General features: G+C 36.9%; 2 protein-coding genes and 1 pseudogene across 3 annotated transcripts; all 3 read left to right on the forward strand.

Moving 5' to 3' along the window:
- The first annotated feature begins 1,485 nt into the window (after positions 1–1,485).
- Positions 1,486–3,368, forward strand: LOC125204452 (bet1-like protein At4g14600). Its single transcript, XM_048103115.1, has 4 exons — positions 1,486–1,627; positions 1,739–1,862; positions 2,573–2,629; positions 3,067–3,368. The coding sequence occupies exons 1-4, from the start codon at positions 1,605–1,607 to the stop codon at positions 3,226–3,228; spliced, it is 366 nt and encodes a 121-aa protein (XP_047959072.1). The 5' UTR covers positions 1,486–1,604; the 3' UTR covers positions 3,229–3,368.
- Positions 3,369–4,110: 742 nt separating this feature from the next.
- Positions 4,111–6,028, forward strand: LOC125203201 (annotated as a pseudogene).
- A 1,893-nt stretch (positions 6,029–7,921) lies between these two features.
- LOC125208225 (protein LATERAL ORGAN BOUNDARIES-like) lies at positions 7,922–9,170 on the forward strand. Of its 2 annotated transcripts, none has more exons than XM_048107804.1 (2): positions 7,922–8,160; positions 8,630–9,170. In XM_048107804.1, exon 2 carries the CDS (start codon positions 8,649–8,651, stop codon positions 9,051–9,053), a length of 405 nt encoding a protein of 134 aa, XP_047963761.1. In that variant the 5' UTR covers positions 7,922–8,160; positions 8,630–8,648; the 3' UTR covers positions 9,054–9,170. The 2 variants fall into 2 exon arrangements, with proteins under 2 accessions (XP_047963761.1, XP_047963762.1); XM_048107805.1 differs by having other exon boundaries at positions 7,922–8,143.
- Positions 9,171–13,837: the final 4,667 nt, after the last annotated feature.

The following is a 13,837-nucleotide window of genomic DNA, read 5'->3' on the forward strand; positions in this document are numbered from 1 at the left end:
TGAGTACGAACGGAGGATGAACGAGGCTATGAATGCCTACATGAACCGCGAGATGGAGCGGTACATGCGTATGGTGGAGCAGCAGGCGATACCTCGCCCTCCACGGGTTATCCACCGCCTTGACGGCGGTGATTGATCGGGATCACGCAGCTGCACATGGCTGGGCTATACGGCAGCGACTACTTTTCGGAAGAACCCGCGGTTTCCCGCCGACATGTTCCGGCGGCGTTTTAGAATGAGCAGGGAGTTGTTTATGCGCATCGTTGGCGCATTAGAGCGTCGATATCTGTGTTTCCGCTTTAGGCCTGATGCGGTTGGCGGAGCCCCGGCCACACCTATTCAAAAGTGCACGGCGGCAATCGGGCGGTTGGCTACGGAGGGGGCGGCGGACATGTGGGATGAGTACCTCCACATCGGTGAGTCGACCCGGCCCTGGAATGTCTGAAGGATTTCCGTGGGGGCGTGATAAACGTTTTCGGTGAGCAGTACCTTCGAAGCCATACTCCCGAAGATTGTCAGAAGACGATCAGCAAACAAGTGATGAAAGGAAGGCCTACTTTGCGGAATGACAGGAGTCGGCGCGCAAGGACGTGGAGCGCGCATTTGGTGTGCTCCGGTCCGTACAAGCCCGACTAGTTGGGCCAATGATGATGAAGCCGATCCAAGCCACGGAACGGCCACCCTAGTGTACGACGTGGGGTACCTCTCGATGAAGCCGGCCGCCTCGGGAATTTGCCAACATGCGCCAAGTGGATGCTCATACAACTCCAAAAGGATATAATTGAAGAGTTGTGGGCACGGAGGATTGCACGGCGATAGTTTTTTTTCTTTATTATGTACCTTTTTAAATGTAATTTTTTTTATCTATGTACCTTTTTTAAATGCAATTAATGAATTTTCCCGTATATGTCTCGTAAATTTAATTCCGTAATTTAATCGTAATTTTAATTCCGTAAATGTAGTATTTTATGAATTATTTTTATTGCGGCTGGCCTATGGCTGACCTAAATCTGATGTGGCAGGTGGATTGTTAGTGCTGCTGACGTGGCAGGGAGAGAAACTGCTGGCCGATTTCTGGCCGAAGTACCATTGGAGATGCTCTTAGGGGACGAAGGGAGTAGTAAGTATGGTTATTATTGAGTTTATATGATAAATGTAAACATAATAAAATTAATTAAATAAAAAATAAAAAATAAAAATAATAAATAGTGAATATACAAAAATATATTAAAACAAATAAAATTTTATAACGTGCCACCTTTTATAATTTAACTATCATTAAATGATATAATAAAATTAGTTTAAGAAAATACTATGAAAGAATAAATATATCAAAATATTTGAGCATGAAATAATTAAAATGCCATGTCATATAGATTTACCAAAATTAAAATATTGCCATTTTTTTTCTAGGTAAAATAATTACGCCGTCAAAAAGGCCAAACAATGTTTAACGCGCCTTAATTAAATTGAGCTATAAATTGAAACCTTCAACTTTCTATCTAAGCATTCCATAATTCGGGAGAAAATAATTTTCGTCGTCTTTCCATCCCAGCATTTTTTTCCTGAATTTTGGAATTCATAGTTTTTCAACGTCTTCTCCAATGGCCGGCCCTTATCGATCGAGGTATTCCTCAAATATATCCGTCAGAACTAGTTCTGTTCTTTTTAAAAAAAAAAAATTAAAATTAATCGAGATCGCCGCGGGTGTTGTTTAATTTCGGATAATTGATCGCAGGGAGGGATTAAGCACCAGATCCGCGGCATTTGGTAGCAATTCAGATGAGATTCAGGTGCGAATCGAGCCCGATTTCGAAGACGAGGTCACCGGTCTTCGTAAGCAAGTTCGACGATTGCGTGATGTAATTTTCAGCTCTTAATTCGTTTTTCATTCTTCTTTTAGGTTTTGACGGTGAAATTTTGTTCCGATCAGGTTATATGAAATTGAGATACCTAAAAAATGCCTCAATAGTTTTGAATTTTCGATTACCTAAAATTTTTGCTGTGAATTGGGGATATTGCTGTCTAGGCATTTAACTAGATTAGGAGAAATGAACGCGCCGTAGCTTTACTTGAAACTCTTAACTTTTTATTGAAATTTAGGATCTGTCGATCAGTTATGCCTCTGTTCATCATTCTCATGTTATTTGGAGTATGTTCTTTTAGGCATATTCACCATTTTCAAACCTGTGGATCCAAACCCCCAATTTTGATCTAATGTAGTTCATAATCTATCCTTGTGCTATTTAATTTCTGTATTTTCCATTTTCCAGTAATAATTACTCCCTCCTTCCTGCCCTAAACGAGACATTGCTGCACGTGACTTAAGAAAATGATGTTTAGAGAGTTAAGTGGAGAGGAAGATAAAGTAGGAGATAGAATAAAGAAAGAGAGAGTAATTGTATTATATTTCGCCAAAGAAGGAAATGACTCACTTTAGATGGGACGGAAGGACTATTAATCAGGATTGTTAAGTTTTATTGAGAAACATGGCTTCTTATATCAAACAGTGTTTGTTAATTGTCCATAGAATTAAGTTTTAACTTGATAATATTCCTGGATGAAATCGCAGGTAGCTCAAGACATCGAGACAGAAGCTAAGTTTCAGAATGATTTCCTTAATCAGCTGGTATGCTACAAAAGCTGAGCTCAGAATCTAAATTGATAGCTCTGGTGTTGTTCTATATATATATATATATATATTCTGAAAACTGATTACGTCCTTTTTTTGAGCAATCAACTGTTAATTTGTTGAAAATGGTATCTTTTATCTATAAAAGCACTGAATTGTAAGTCTGATAGCAGCATGACTGACTTTAGCTGGTTATCATCAAAGCTTTGTTGGAGTAGTTAATTGAACTTGTTTAGCCACTTGGGCTAGAGTAATTTGATCGTGGGATTGTAATATAGTGCTGTTTATCTCTTGCATAATATGTGCCCCTCCCCTTGGAACTGTTTTCTTAGAATGCTCTAGATAAATTGATCTGTTGCTTGAAATTATAGTTAGTTTGATGCTGAAATTAATGCAACGAAACAACTAAGGATCCGTTTATTTGATATATTCAGCAAATGACGTTGATCAAAGCACAAGCTGGGGTAAAAAACAACATGAGGAGACTGAACAAGAGCATCGTCTGGGAAGGATCGAGCCATGTGATGCACGTCGTTCTTTTTGCTTTGGTATTATTTTTCGTTGTGTACTTTTTAGCCAAAATATCTCGAAGATAAGGGTGTGAGCAAACTGTTGTGAGTTGTGACTATGGCAAAGATTGCTGTTGGTTAATAGACAGGCATAATACACTGTGAGCAACTTATTGTAAATACTATCTCACTTGGAAATTTGTTTGCTAAGCTTGTGGTTTGACCCAGTCTTGAGTAAATGGAATTATTAATAGCATATTATTTCTGCCTTCTATTCGTGTTTTGGGATTTGGTTTCATTTTAGTAGTTCAAAATGATGGTGATCCATGGTTGTCGCCGCTACTAACTATTAATATGCTTTGGTTCCACTTAGTGCAGCTGTTCAAACTCAGTTAAATATAGAGGGGTTAATATTGCAAAATTCCATAGATTGTCTTCCGTTTTTGGAAATTCGTACACCTTTCATAATATAGGATTTCATTTTAGGGGATTTTTACACTTGCTTTCTATTTTATTATTTTCTTATTCTATTCCTCACAACATACAAAGATAACCAAATTACCCGTTGAGAGATTTTAGTTTTTTATTATTTGATCAAACTACCCAACAAGGGATTTCGATTTTCCTAATATTGAAATTTCTCTTTGGAAATAAAATAATTGACCAAGTTACCTAGCAACAGATTTCTGTTTTTTTTTTTCATTCCTCATAAAATATAAGAATTGATTAAGCTATTTTGATCGATTTTTATTGTATTTTAGAAAATGCGAAAGTTCCCTAAAATGAAAAATTCACTTACTTTGATCTCATATTCTAAAAGGGGCGTAAATTTAATATCACAAATATAAAGGTAGTAGTTTATTTTAATTCCATATTCTGAAATTTCACATAATTGCGCATACTTTGAGGGCTGAGCTAACTTATTAAAATTATAGTTTGTTTGAATTTAAATGGGTATTGAAAAAAGAAATGAAAAGCCATATACAGTCACTTGTTTCGCAGTTGACTCAAACCCTCTCCACAACCCGAATCCTGCACGCCTTGATCATCAAGCACAGACTCACCTTCGACCCTTTTTACGCCACCAAGATTCAGCGCTTCTACGCTATCAACAACTTACTCTCCGCACGCAACCTGTTCGAAACAAGTCCCCAACGAAGCGTCTACCTTTGGAACTCCATCATCCGCGCCCACGCTCAGTCCCACCACTTCTCCCACACATTTCGTCTCTTCAAACGCATGCTAACCTCCGAGATTCCACCTGATAACTTCACTTTCGCGTGCCTCGCCCGTGCTTGCTCGGATAAGCTCGACATCTCAGCCTTGAGAGCTGTCCATGGGAAACTGATTGCTTATGGCTTAGGAGATGATTTTATCTGCACTAGTGCGCTTGTGAGCTCTTACTCGAGGATGGGAATAGCTGAGGAAGCGAGCCTTCTGTTTAGTGGGATCGATGGAGAGCCTGATTTGGTGCTTTGCAATGCGATGGTTTCTTGCTATGGGAAGTGTGGAGATTGAATTAAAGGAGTGGTGTTGTTTAACGCAATGATGGGGATGGGATTACGGCCGGATGGATACACGGTGGTGGGATTTATCACTGGGTTGAAAAGCTTTAGTTTGGTGAATGTGGGAGAAACGGTTCATTCATTTTGTGTTAAGTGTGGTTTGGATTTGAGTGATCGATCATGTGGGAAGTGCCCTTGTTGGTATGTACTCGAGATGTGGGAGTGTAGAGCTAGCTTGTAAAGTGTTGGAAAATATAGTTTTACTGGATGTAGTCTCGTGGTCAGCACTGATTGCTGGCTTCTCCCAGAGTGGAGATCATGCTATGCTTTTTAGGGAGTTTGTTATGTCTGGATGCAAGTTGGATCCGCCTCTGCTTGCTATTGCTTTGGCAGCTATTGCTCAGACGGCCGTTGTGGGGCCGGGGTGTGAGGTTCATGGCTATGCTGTGAGGCATGGAATTGATAAGAGTGTTGGAGTTTCCTCTGCTCTTGTTGACATGTATGCAAAATGTGGATTCTTGGAGATGGGGATTAGGGTTTTCGAGAGGATGCCTAAACGGAATATTGTGTCGTTTAATACTGTGATTTTGGGGCTTGGTTTGTATGGGCGGAGTGGTGAAGCACTGAGGGTGTTTGACGAGGTTCTTGAGCAGGGGATGAGACGACTCTTACTGGCATTCTCTGTGCGTGTTGTCACTCTGGATTAGTCGAGGAAGGGATTGGGTATTTCAAACTTTTGAGAGATAGATTTGGTGTTGAAGTGAGAACTGAGCATTATGTTTACATGGTTAAGCTTCTTGGGATGGGTGGGAGGTTAGGGGAGGCTTATGATCTCGTTATGTCATTGACACAACCCATGGATTCTGGCGTGTGGGGTGCTCTTTTGTCGTGCTGTGAGCACTATAAGAACTACGAGGTGCATGAGGCCGTTACTAAGCATTTTTCAAAGAATGAGAGCATAAGCAGTGGTGACAGTGTAATGCTCTCTAATTCGTTTGCTCACGTTGGGAGGGTGGGAATGTGTGGAGCAGCTGAGGGGTTGATGGGGCCAGAGCCAAAGGGAAGTTGCCTGTGTGCAGCTGGATTGCTTCGTAGATCAATCAAGTGGCGAAGTAAAGCTCGTTGAAATCCCCTCCATGGCTCACTATATAAAGGTGTGGAGTTAGAGATGAGTCTGGAGTGAAGAATGTGTCTCTAGGGAGGGAATGCTAGACCTTCCTTGAGGAAGCCAAATGACAGTGGTTCGCCTTCGTCGAGGCCCAATGGTCTATTTCTACGCTTTCTGCCACGCCCGGTCATCGTCGTTTTTGGCTGAAGAAAATTCACCTCTTTTATATCTCCTAAAGTATAAGGAAAACGAGGGCCAAAATGCAATGATTGTATTTTAAACACATAATAATAATAATAATAATAATAATAATAATAATAATAATAATAATAATAATAATAATAATAATAATAATAATAATAATAATAATCATCGTATGAGTATGGCAAAGTACTCAAAATTTTTTCATGCTCAACTCTATGAGTAATTATGTATAAGTCTTAAATATATAGATATATTATAATATTCCCTACTTTCCTATGTAGCTGAGTCGTATTTCTTTTTAGATTATCTCACTGTAGCCGAGTCATTTCTTTTTTTGGCAAAAAGTAAATTATTTCTTCTCACTTACTTTATTCTCTTTTTATCTCTCTACCTTTTTCCTTTTCTAGCTTATTTTCCATTCACTTAACTCACTTTTAACATAATTTTTTAAAACTTGCGTCGAAAAGAAATGCCTCTACTACAAATGAACGGATTTGGAACACTATTAATTCATTATTCTTGAAAGTGTTGAATATTTATTTTATAAATATAAATAATATAATTTAGATGGTGTTAATATATGATAAAAAGGGGTGTGTTATAATGCTAACTTTTCTTAAATTGCTAACGTTCTAACTCATCATTGTAGTGTATTAAAAATGTCAACACGATCACATTAAAATGTCAACACAAATTTGTGGTAACATTTTCATATACCGTGTTGACATTTTAATGTCTTTTATGTTTACATTTCAATGCCATCGTTTTGATATTTTTAATATACTGCATTGATGAGTTAGCATAATTTGCAATTCTAGAAAGTTAGCAACGGATCACATCTCTGTTAAAAATATGCAAATGTATATTGGATTTTCAAAACTGATTGAATAATAGATGTTGTAAAAGTGTGATTGTTTTGTTCGAAATAATAATATTATTTTAAAGTCCATGTAATAATATCTTCATTATTTCTCATTTACGTAGATTTATTGAGAATGTGTAATCAGTGCGTAAAAATGATTTGGTCCGTGCATCGATCGCACGGGGGATTATACTTGTGTATGACAAACGGAAACAAAATATTGAAAATAATCTTTTTTATTACCGATCAGTTTGTTTCATGATTTTCATGTTTATTAAACGCAGATTTAATGTAAAATAATGAAGTTGAAACCTCAATCAGTCTGTCTGACCGTACAGATACAAACAAATATGGACATATGATGATTATAGTGCACTACACTTTTATGTTTGAGAAAACAGGTACATCATCATGTGATGATCTCCACTACTTCACCAAAGGTCCTTTGTGTGATTCATTCCCACGTACAAAATATGCATACCGTTTCATGTAGATAAGCAAATTTTAATATATGTAGCATAACTTTACATCAATACTATAATTGGATTAAGTACTATCTATCATATATATATAGTGGATTTCGGCGAAAGTTGCAAATTAACATTTATTACTATCACACAAGATGAAGGACTGGATTATGATAAAGATAAATGGCTCATATGCTTCTATGTTTTCTTTAACTTCTCTACTTATATTATATATTCTCGCAGATAATAATTGTAAAAATACTATTTCATCTTCCATTCTCACAACATTGATGCAAGTCTTTAAACTAAAAGGGTTGTGGGAAAGAATACAAAATATGAGTTGGATATATGTACTATACATTTCTACTTATTGCAAATGAGAATGAGAGGGAAAAATATATACTTTTAGGAAAAGGTAACTTGGATTTTTTTTCCAATTTGCATGAGAAAATGAGAGGCAAAATAGAAATATGGCACGTAACAGTAAGAAAAAAAATGGAGGTTGCATCCCCTCCACAAGTATGATAAAATTATTAGATGGAGTGTCACACTCATCTTTTCTCTTTATTGTACCTCTCATTTATTATCTTTGTCCTTTCTATTCATTCCATCTTCATCACACTATATTCTCTTAGCTCTCATCTTTATTTCTCTAGCTCAGCCTTATTGCTTCCCATTACCACATTGAAATTCCCAAAATTTGATGCAAATTAGGGTTTCACCACCCCCAATTGAACATCTCAGTTTGGGTTCTTTTTAGCTGTCGAAGAAGGAAAAGATAGATTCTTGGGACATCAAGGGAAAACAGTGTTTTTCTTCTTCTGCATTAATAAGAAAAAAGAGAAAGAAAACAATAGTAAGGCCTCATCACAGGTATATAATTAATTAAGTTGATGTTGCTTTTATATCCATATATTTTTTTTTAATTTGTGTGTTACTTAGTTTGTGGATCAGCGTTTCCTTTAGTAAATGGAGAATATATTACTAATAATTGAAGTGATACAGCCAATTTCTTGATCTAGGGTTTGTGGTGTACGTTGTTAAAGTGATAATTAGCACATATGAATGCATGACCCTCACTTCATAATCTGTTTAGATCTATGTAGATAACTATGACTTAATTAATTAATTAGCATCCAGATCTAAAAACTAAATCTCTATAAGATTTATTACTACTACTTAGCATATAAACATGTTTAAAAAGGGAGGAGAGCTCAAATAAAATTCGAATAATCCATGTTAGCAGTGTGAGAGACAGAGAAGAATTGTTTTAATGGTATGTTTTGTTTGAAATTTGAATCCCTTAATTTTAATTAATTAAGACACCAACGAAAATTGATAGAAACAAAAATTAGCAATCGATGGCTTCCTCAAGCTCGTACAAGCCGCCCTGCGCGGCGTGCAAATTCCTAAGGCGGAAGTGCATGGCGGGATGCATCTTCTCAGCGTACTTCCCGGCGGAGGAGCCGCAGAAGTTCGCAAACGTGCACAAGATCTTCGGCGCGAGCAACGTGGGGAAGCTGCTGAACGAGCTGCTGCCCCACCAGCGAGACGACGCGGTCAACTCCCTTGCCTACGAGGCGGAGGCCCGCATCCGAGACCCCGTGTACGGCTGCATCGGCGCCATCTCGTTCCTCCAGAGCCAGGTCGATCGCCTCCAGAAGGAGCTCGACGCCGCCAATGCAGACCTCGTTAGGTTCGCTTGCAATGAGAATCATATTTATAGTAATTCTTATGGTGGTGAAGGGATGGATGGAAGTAATTGATGCACTTCTCATCATCATCATCATCTATAATACTAGTAGCTAGGGTTTGCTACTTTGTTTGTGGTGGTTTTGAACAAGGTTTGAATAATTGTAATTGTGGTATGGAAAATTGGTATATTTTATGAGTATTGGTCTTCATCATAGAGTTTTCTTTAATCAATATCTCGAGGTAGAAATGATCTGTCTGTACTATGAAATCTTTTCTAAGATATTAGTACATTACAAATGTTTTATTTGTATATATCTGCAAGTGTATAGCATGCACCACTTGTTGTATATTGCAGCAACAATTTTAGGAACATGATTTGGTATACAAGTAGCTAGTCTGATTTGATTTAAATATATATATGAGGGGCCATATGACATTAAGAACAATGTATTCAGTATATTCTTGAATGGAGTATTATACTAAGGCCACTTGACGATAATTTTGGTTAAAAATATGTGATATCAATACCCAATAATATGAAGCCCCACCCCATCTCCAACCGTAAAAATAAAATAATAAAAAATGAAAATTACTGATATGACTAGACCGCACACATCAAAATAAACGAGTAATGATTTAACATTGAAAAGACTTGATTTGTTTAAGGTGGCAGTACTCATAATAGAGAGTATTATGTGTGATATTATAGCTTTAATATGATCTTATGATCCTTTTTTCACCTTCAAACTTGTCCTAAACAAATAAATACACGTAATTCTTGTCCTGGCAATTTTAATGTCACACCTCCATTATTTCCACCCCAGAAAAGCTGAAATTAGAATAGGTTAATAGTTGCCAATCATTCATGGAATTCACTTGTGAGATAGAGAGAGAAGATGGTAATTTTGTTATACATCGATTGATATGCAGTTGTAACTTGTAGACAGTCACACGGGTGTTGATGCTGTTGATGCAGATGAGTTTGTCTACTGATAAAAGCTGCCCTCTCTTAAAACAAGAGATTTTTGTAGTAACAGTTATTCTCTCTCTCTCTACTGAAAAAGCTGTCCTCTTAAAAACACACAGATTTTTGTGACACTTAACCCCCTCCCTTTCCACCTCTTAATCTTTTCCGAGAGGACGATGAAATGTACTCCCTCTCAACATAATTTGGGATACTTTGACCTGACACGGATTTTAAGAAATCTAATGGAAAGTGAGTTGAAAAAGTTGGTGGGATGTGGGTCCTACTTTTAAAGTATTAGTTTTATAATAAAATGTGAGTAAGAATGAGTTAGTGGAATATTGGGTCTACTACCAAAAATAGTAAAAGTGAAATGAGATAAATTATATGGGACGACCAAAAATGAAATATTGAGTCAAATTATATGGGACGAAGGGAGTAATATTTATCCGTCTCTAAGTAGTTGGGTTGTTTCTTTAGTAAAATAAGAAAAAAAGAAAAAGAAAAAGTAGTTAAAGTATTGTTATTTCAAAATGGGCCAAGTCTCATTAGAGATTTTTTTAATAAAATAGAAAGTTTCTAGTATTTTTTAAAGGAACGGACCAAATCAAGAAACAATTTCTAATTTTATACTCCATCCATCTCACAAAAATATGCACTCTTTCCTTTTTAGTCCGTTCCACAAGAATATGCACATTCTAGTTTTGGAAAGTCTCTTTTCTCTAAAGTGAGACTCATTCTCTACTAATAATACTTTACTTACTTTTTCTCTCTATATCTCTCTTACTTTATTAATTTTACATTAAAACCTGTGCCGTTCCCAAAGTGCATATTCTTTAGGGACAGAGGGAGTACCCCCCGGCCCGCAGTGTTCGTTTAGTTTCGGCCCGCAGTGTTCGTTTAGTTTGGAGTTAATTCATATCTACCTAATCGAGCTGCGATGGAGTTAACTTACTTCGAAATATGTGTCCGATAACTCATTTTCTTTCAAATTGCCCTTCAATCATTCTAATGTTTTCAAATCGTGAACCTCATTTATTCATTTTACCGATCGACACCAATGGCCAAAACTGCAACCCTATAGAACCAACTTCATTTTATCAGACGAATTTTGAGGTGCACGAAGGAATCGAAGAGGAAGAAGGAACAACAATAGCTTAGCCGGAATCTGGCTACCGCGTCGCTGGAATCTGACGCACATGCTCTCGGCCAGTAGCCACGCCTTCCGGCTTCGTCACGTCTGCCCCGTTGCAAGCACTAGGGGCGCCGACTCTCGAACACAGTGCATCACACCGCACTATCACCTCTCGGCCAACACCACCTCGCAAAACGCGTGCTGCTCTCGGCCAGGCTGTGCTGCCTATGCGCTCTCGGGCTGCTTCCTATACCAATTGATGGGGTTGGCAACAGAAGAACAAATAAATAGGAATTAGATCTATTGAGCATTATTAAGACAAAATCTATATGTATCATGCTCAAAACTTGTATTAAAACATGTTTTTGATTAATTGAAACCTAAAATATGCTTTTCTACGAAGAGGATTTCATACCTTTTTCATTCTCCAAAAAATCGAAGATTGCTCGCTACTTTTCCACGTGGTGATCTTTAATATTAGACCACAAATCTTCTGACTGGTTCCCAAACTATATTTTGATATCAGGGTGGGCTGGTCTTATTAAAATATATAGGACTTAAATAAAGAAGACAGAACTCCCACCCAAAGTTTGAGAAGAAAATCGCGCCTCATTGGAGAGAGAAAGGGGAGATGAAAATTCTGATAAATTGCGTCTCTGCATCTCCTTTATTCTCCTAATTATATTAAGTTACATATTTAGCTCAGTCAGTGATCTATGGAGGTTTGGATGAGGCCACACTCAATTGGCTCTTTTCTAATTAAATTGATTCCCCAATTTAATTCAAGCTCATAATGGAATATTATTATTAGCCACTACAGTAATAATATTGAATTACCCATCCAAATCCGAAATTACAAGTAATTCGGGTTTCCACTTTTAGAAAGTTATTTTCTGCGCTAAAGATACAGATGTGCATTAATTAATTAATGTTTGCTAAATATAGACTTAATTTATTAATTAATATCTTTTTAATTCCAAGAGTGGACCCAACAAGAAACGCTTAATTATTATTCATGGAATAATTAAATTTCAACTAGACTCCTCTTGAGGACATTATCAAACCAAACTCATCAGATATTAATCATCCTACCCAAGATATCAGGATTATTGGGTTGCGAAAACTCCGCACCAATTGATAAATCAAAGTAATGCATAATCAATAACGTGTGCTCAATGCTAAATATACTAATTATATATCAAGACCTGGTCTTTCAGTAGATAGCATAAAGAGATGTCATATAAAACCTATTCAGTGCTATACCACACAAATGTCATCTTATTTTAGTAAGGCTTAGAAATATACGAACTAATTTTGCAATCTTTCGTGATAGGTAGTCAAAACCTATTTGGATTTTGAAATCCTGTTTTTCTTTGTTCAGAATTGGCCGTGTTACCTTAAAGTAGACAACGCCCACAACCGGTCTACTAAAACAAAGACTTAGACTTTTATGTTTCTTATACATTTAAACATGTAAAACAACCATTAAATGTTAATCATAACACCATTATGACAACATAATTTGTTCTATTCCTCGAAAAATAAAATAAGAGCTTTTAACAATATCCAATCACTTGAAAGGTGATTCCTAGTATACAAAACTCTAATAGACGTTTATTGTTTGATTATGTGATTGTTGTTTTGGTCTGAAGCTTGTTATAACAATTACTTGCTGCTGTCACACTAGGGGTGTCGAAACGGTACCCGCACCCGACGAGTCGGGTACCCGCATCCGATTTTGGCCGAAAACTTTGTCCCGATACCCGTCCCGCAGTGAGTCGGGTATTACCCGATACCCGAGTCGGGTATCCCGCACCCGACACCGCGGGTACCCGACCCGAAGCCAATTTTTTTTTTCCAAATCTTCTTTTTTTTTATTTATTTGTATAGTTTATAATATTTTACAAAATACTACATGTTGAATGTAGTAGATTCTCATTTTTATTAATTAATTTTGCTGAGAATTGAGATGAAGCATGTAATGTAATTGTAATATTTGATTCTCCGCCTTCGTGTGTTTCCAAAATTTTAAGTTAAAATGCTTAATTTCTCCTTCTATATTGTTTACGTACTATAAATAAGGAATTAGAAACTTATATTTTTTTAAAAAAAATTGAAATATCTGCTTCAAATTTTCATGTTACCAAATACCACCTGTAAAGACTGTAAACATGTAAATTCAAATTCAATTACAATGCCAAAAAATCCAAACTCCAAAATTCAAATCACCATTCAAAAAATTAAATATGAAAAATTAACGAAGTAACCAACAATGTCTCACTTTCATCAAAAGTAGTAAATAATTATAACCAAAAGTTACAGACGACAGGTGGAAGGAGAAAAGGAGTTGAATGAAGTTGAATCAGAAAAGACGGAAGATAAAAATACTTAACCCTAATTAAAAGTTAAAAACTTAAAAGATACGTTTTTTAATATATTACTATTAAAAAATTACATTATGATTTTAAGTCAGCCCAGTCAGCAAGTATTAAAATTAAAAAATTATAAAATATTAATATACATATCGGGTATGTCGGGACTAACGGGTTACCCGAGCGGGTATCGGGTCCGATACCCGCAAAATCCAAAATAGTCATACCCGATCCCGCCCCGTTACCCGACTCCATCGGGTATCGGGTACCCGTTACCCGACGGGTATCGGGTCGGGTTCGGGAATACCCGTTACCCGCTACCCGTTTCGACACCCCTATGTCACACCATGTTAGGCATCGATAGTTTACAAACTTGCTCCTAGA

This window comes from Salvia hispanica, chromosome 2, assembly GCF_023119035.1.
Source record: "Salvia hispanica cultivar TCC Black 2014 chromosome 2, UniMelb_Shisp_WGS_1.0, whole genome shotgun sequence".
Classification (NCBI taxonomy): Eukaryota; Viridiplantae; Streptophyta; class Magnoliopsida; order Lamiales; family Lamiaceae; genus Salvia; species Salvia hispanica.

Bases quoted from the DNA above. Each gene is read 5' to 3' on its own strand.
- LOC125208225 (XM_048107804.1), top strand. From the start codon at position 8,649: ATGGCTTCCTCAAGCTCGTACAAGCCGCCCTGCGCGGCGTGCAAATTC.
- LOC125204452 (XM_048103115.1), top strand. From the start codon at position 1,605: ATGGCCGGCCCTTATCGATCGAG. The intron at 1,863-2,572 runs GTAATTTTCAGC...ATGAAATCGCAG, and splicing joins AAGTTCGACGATTGCGTGAT to GTAGCTCAAGACATCGAGAC. The intron at 2,630-3,066 runs GTATGCTACAAA...TGATATATTCAG, and splicing joins ATGATTTCCTTAATCAGCTG to CAAATGACGTTGATCAAAGC.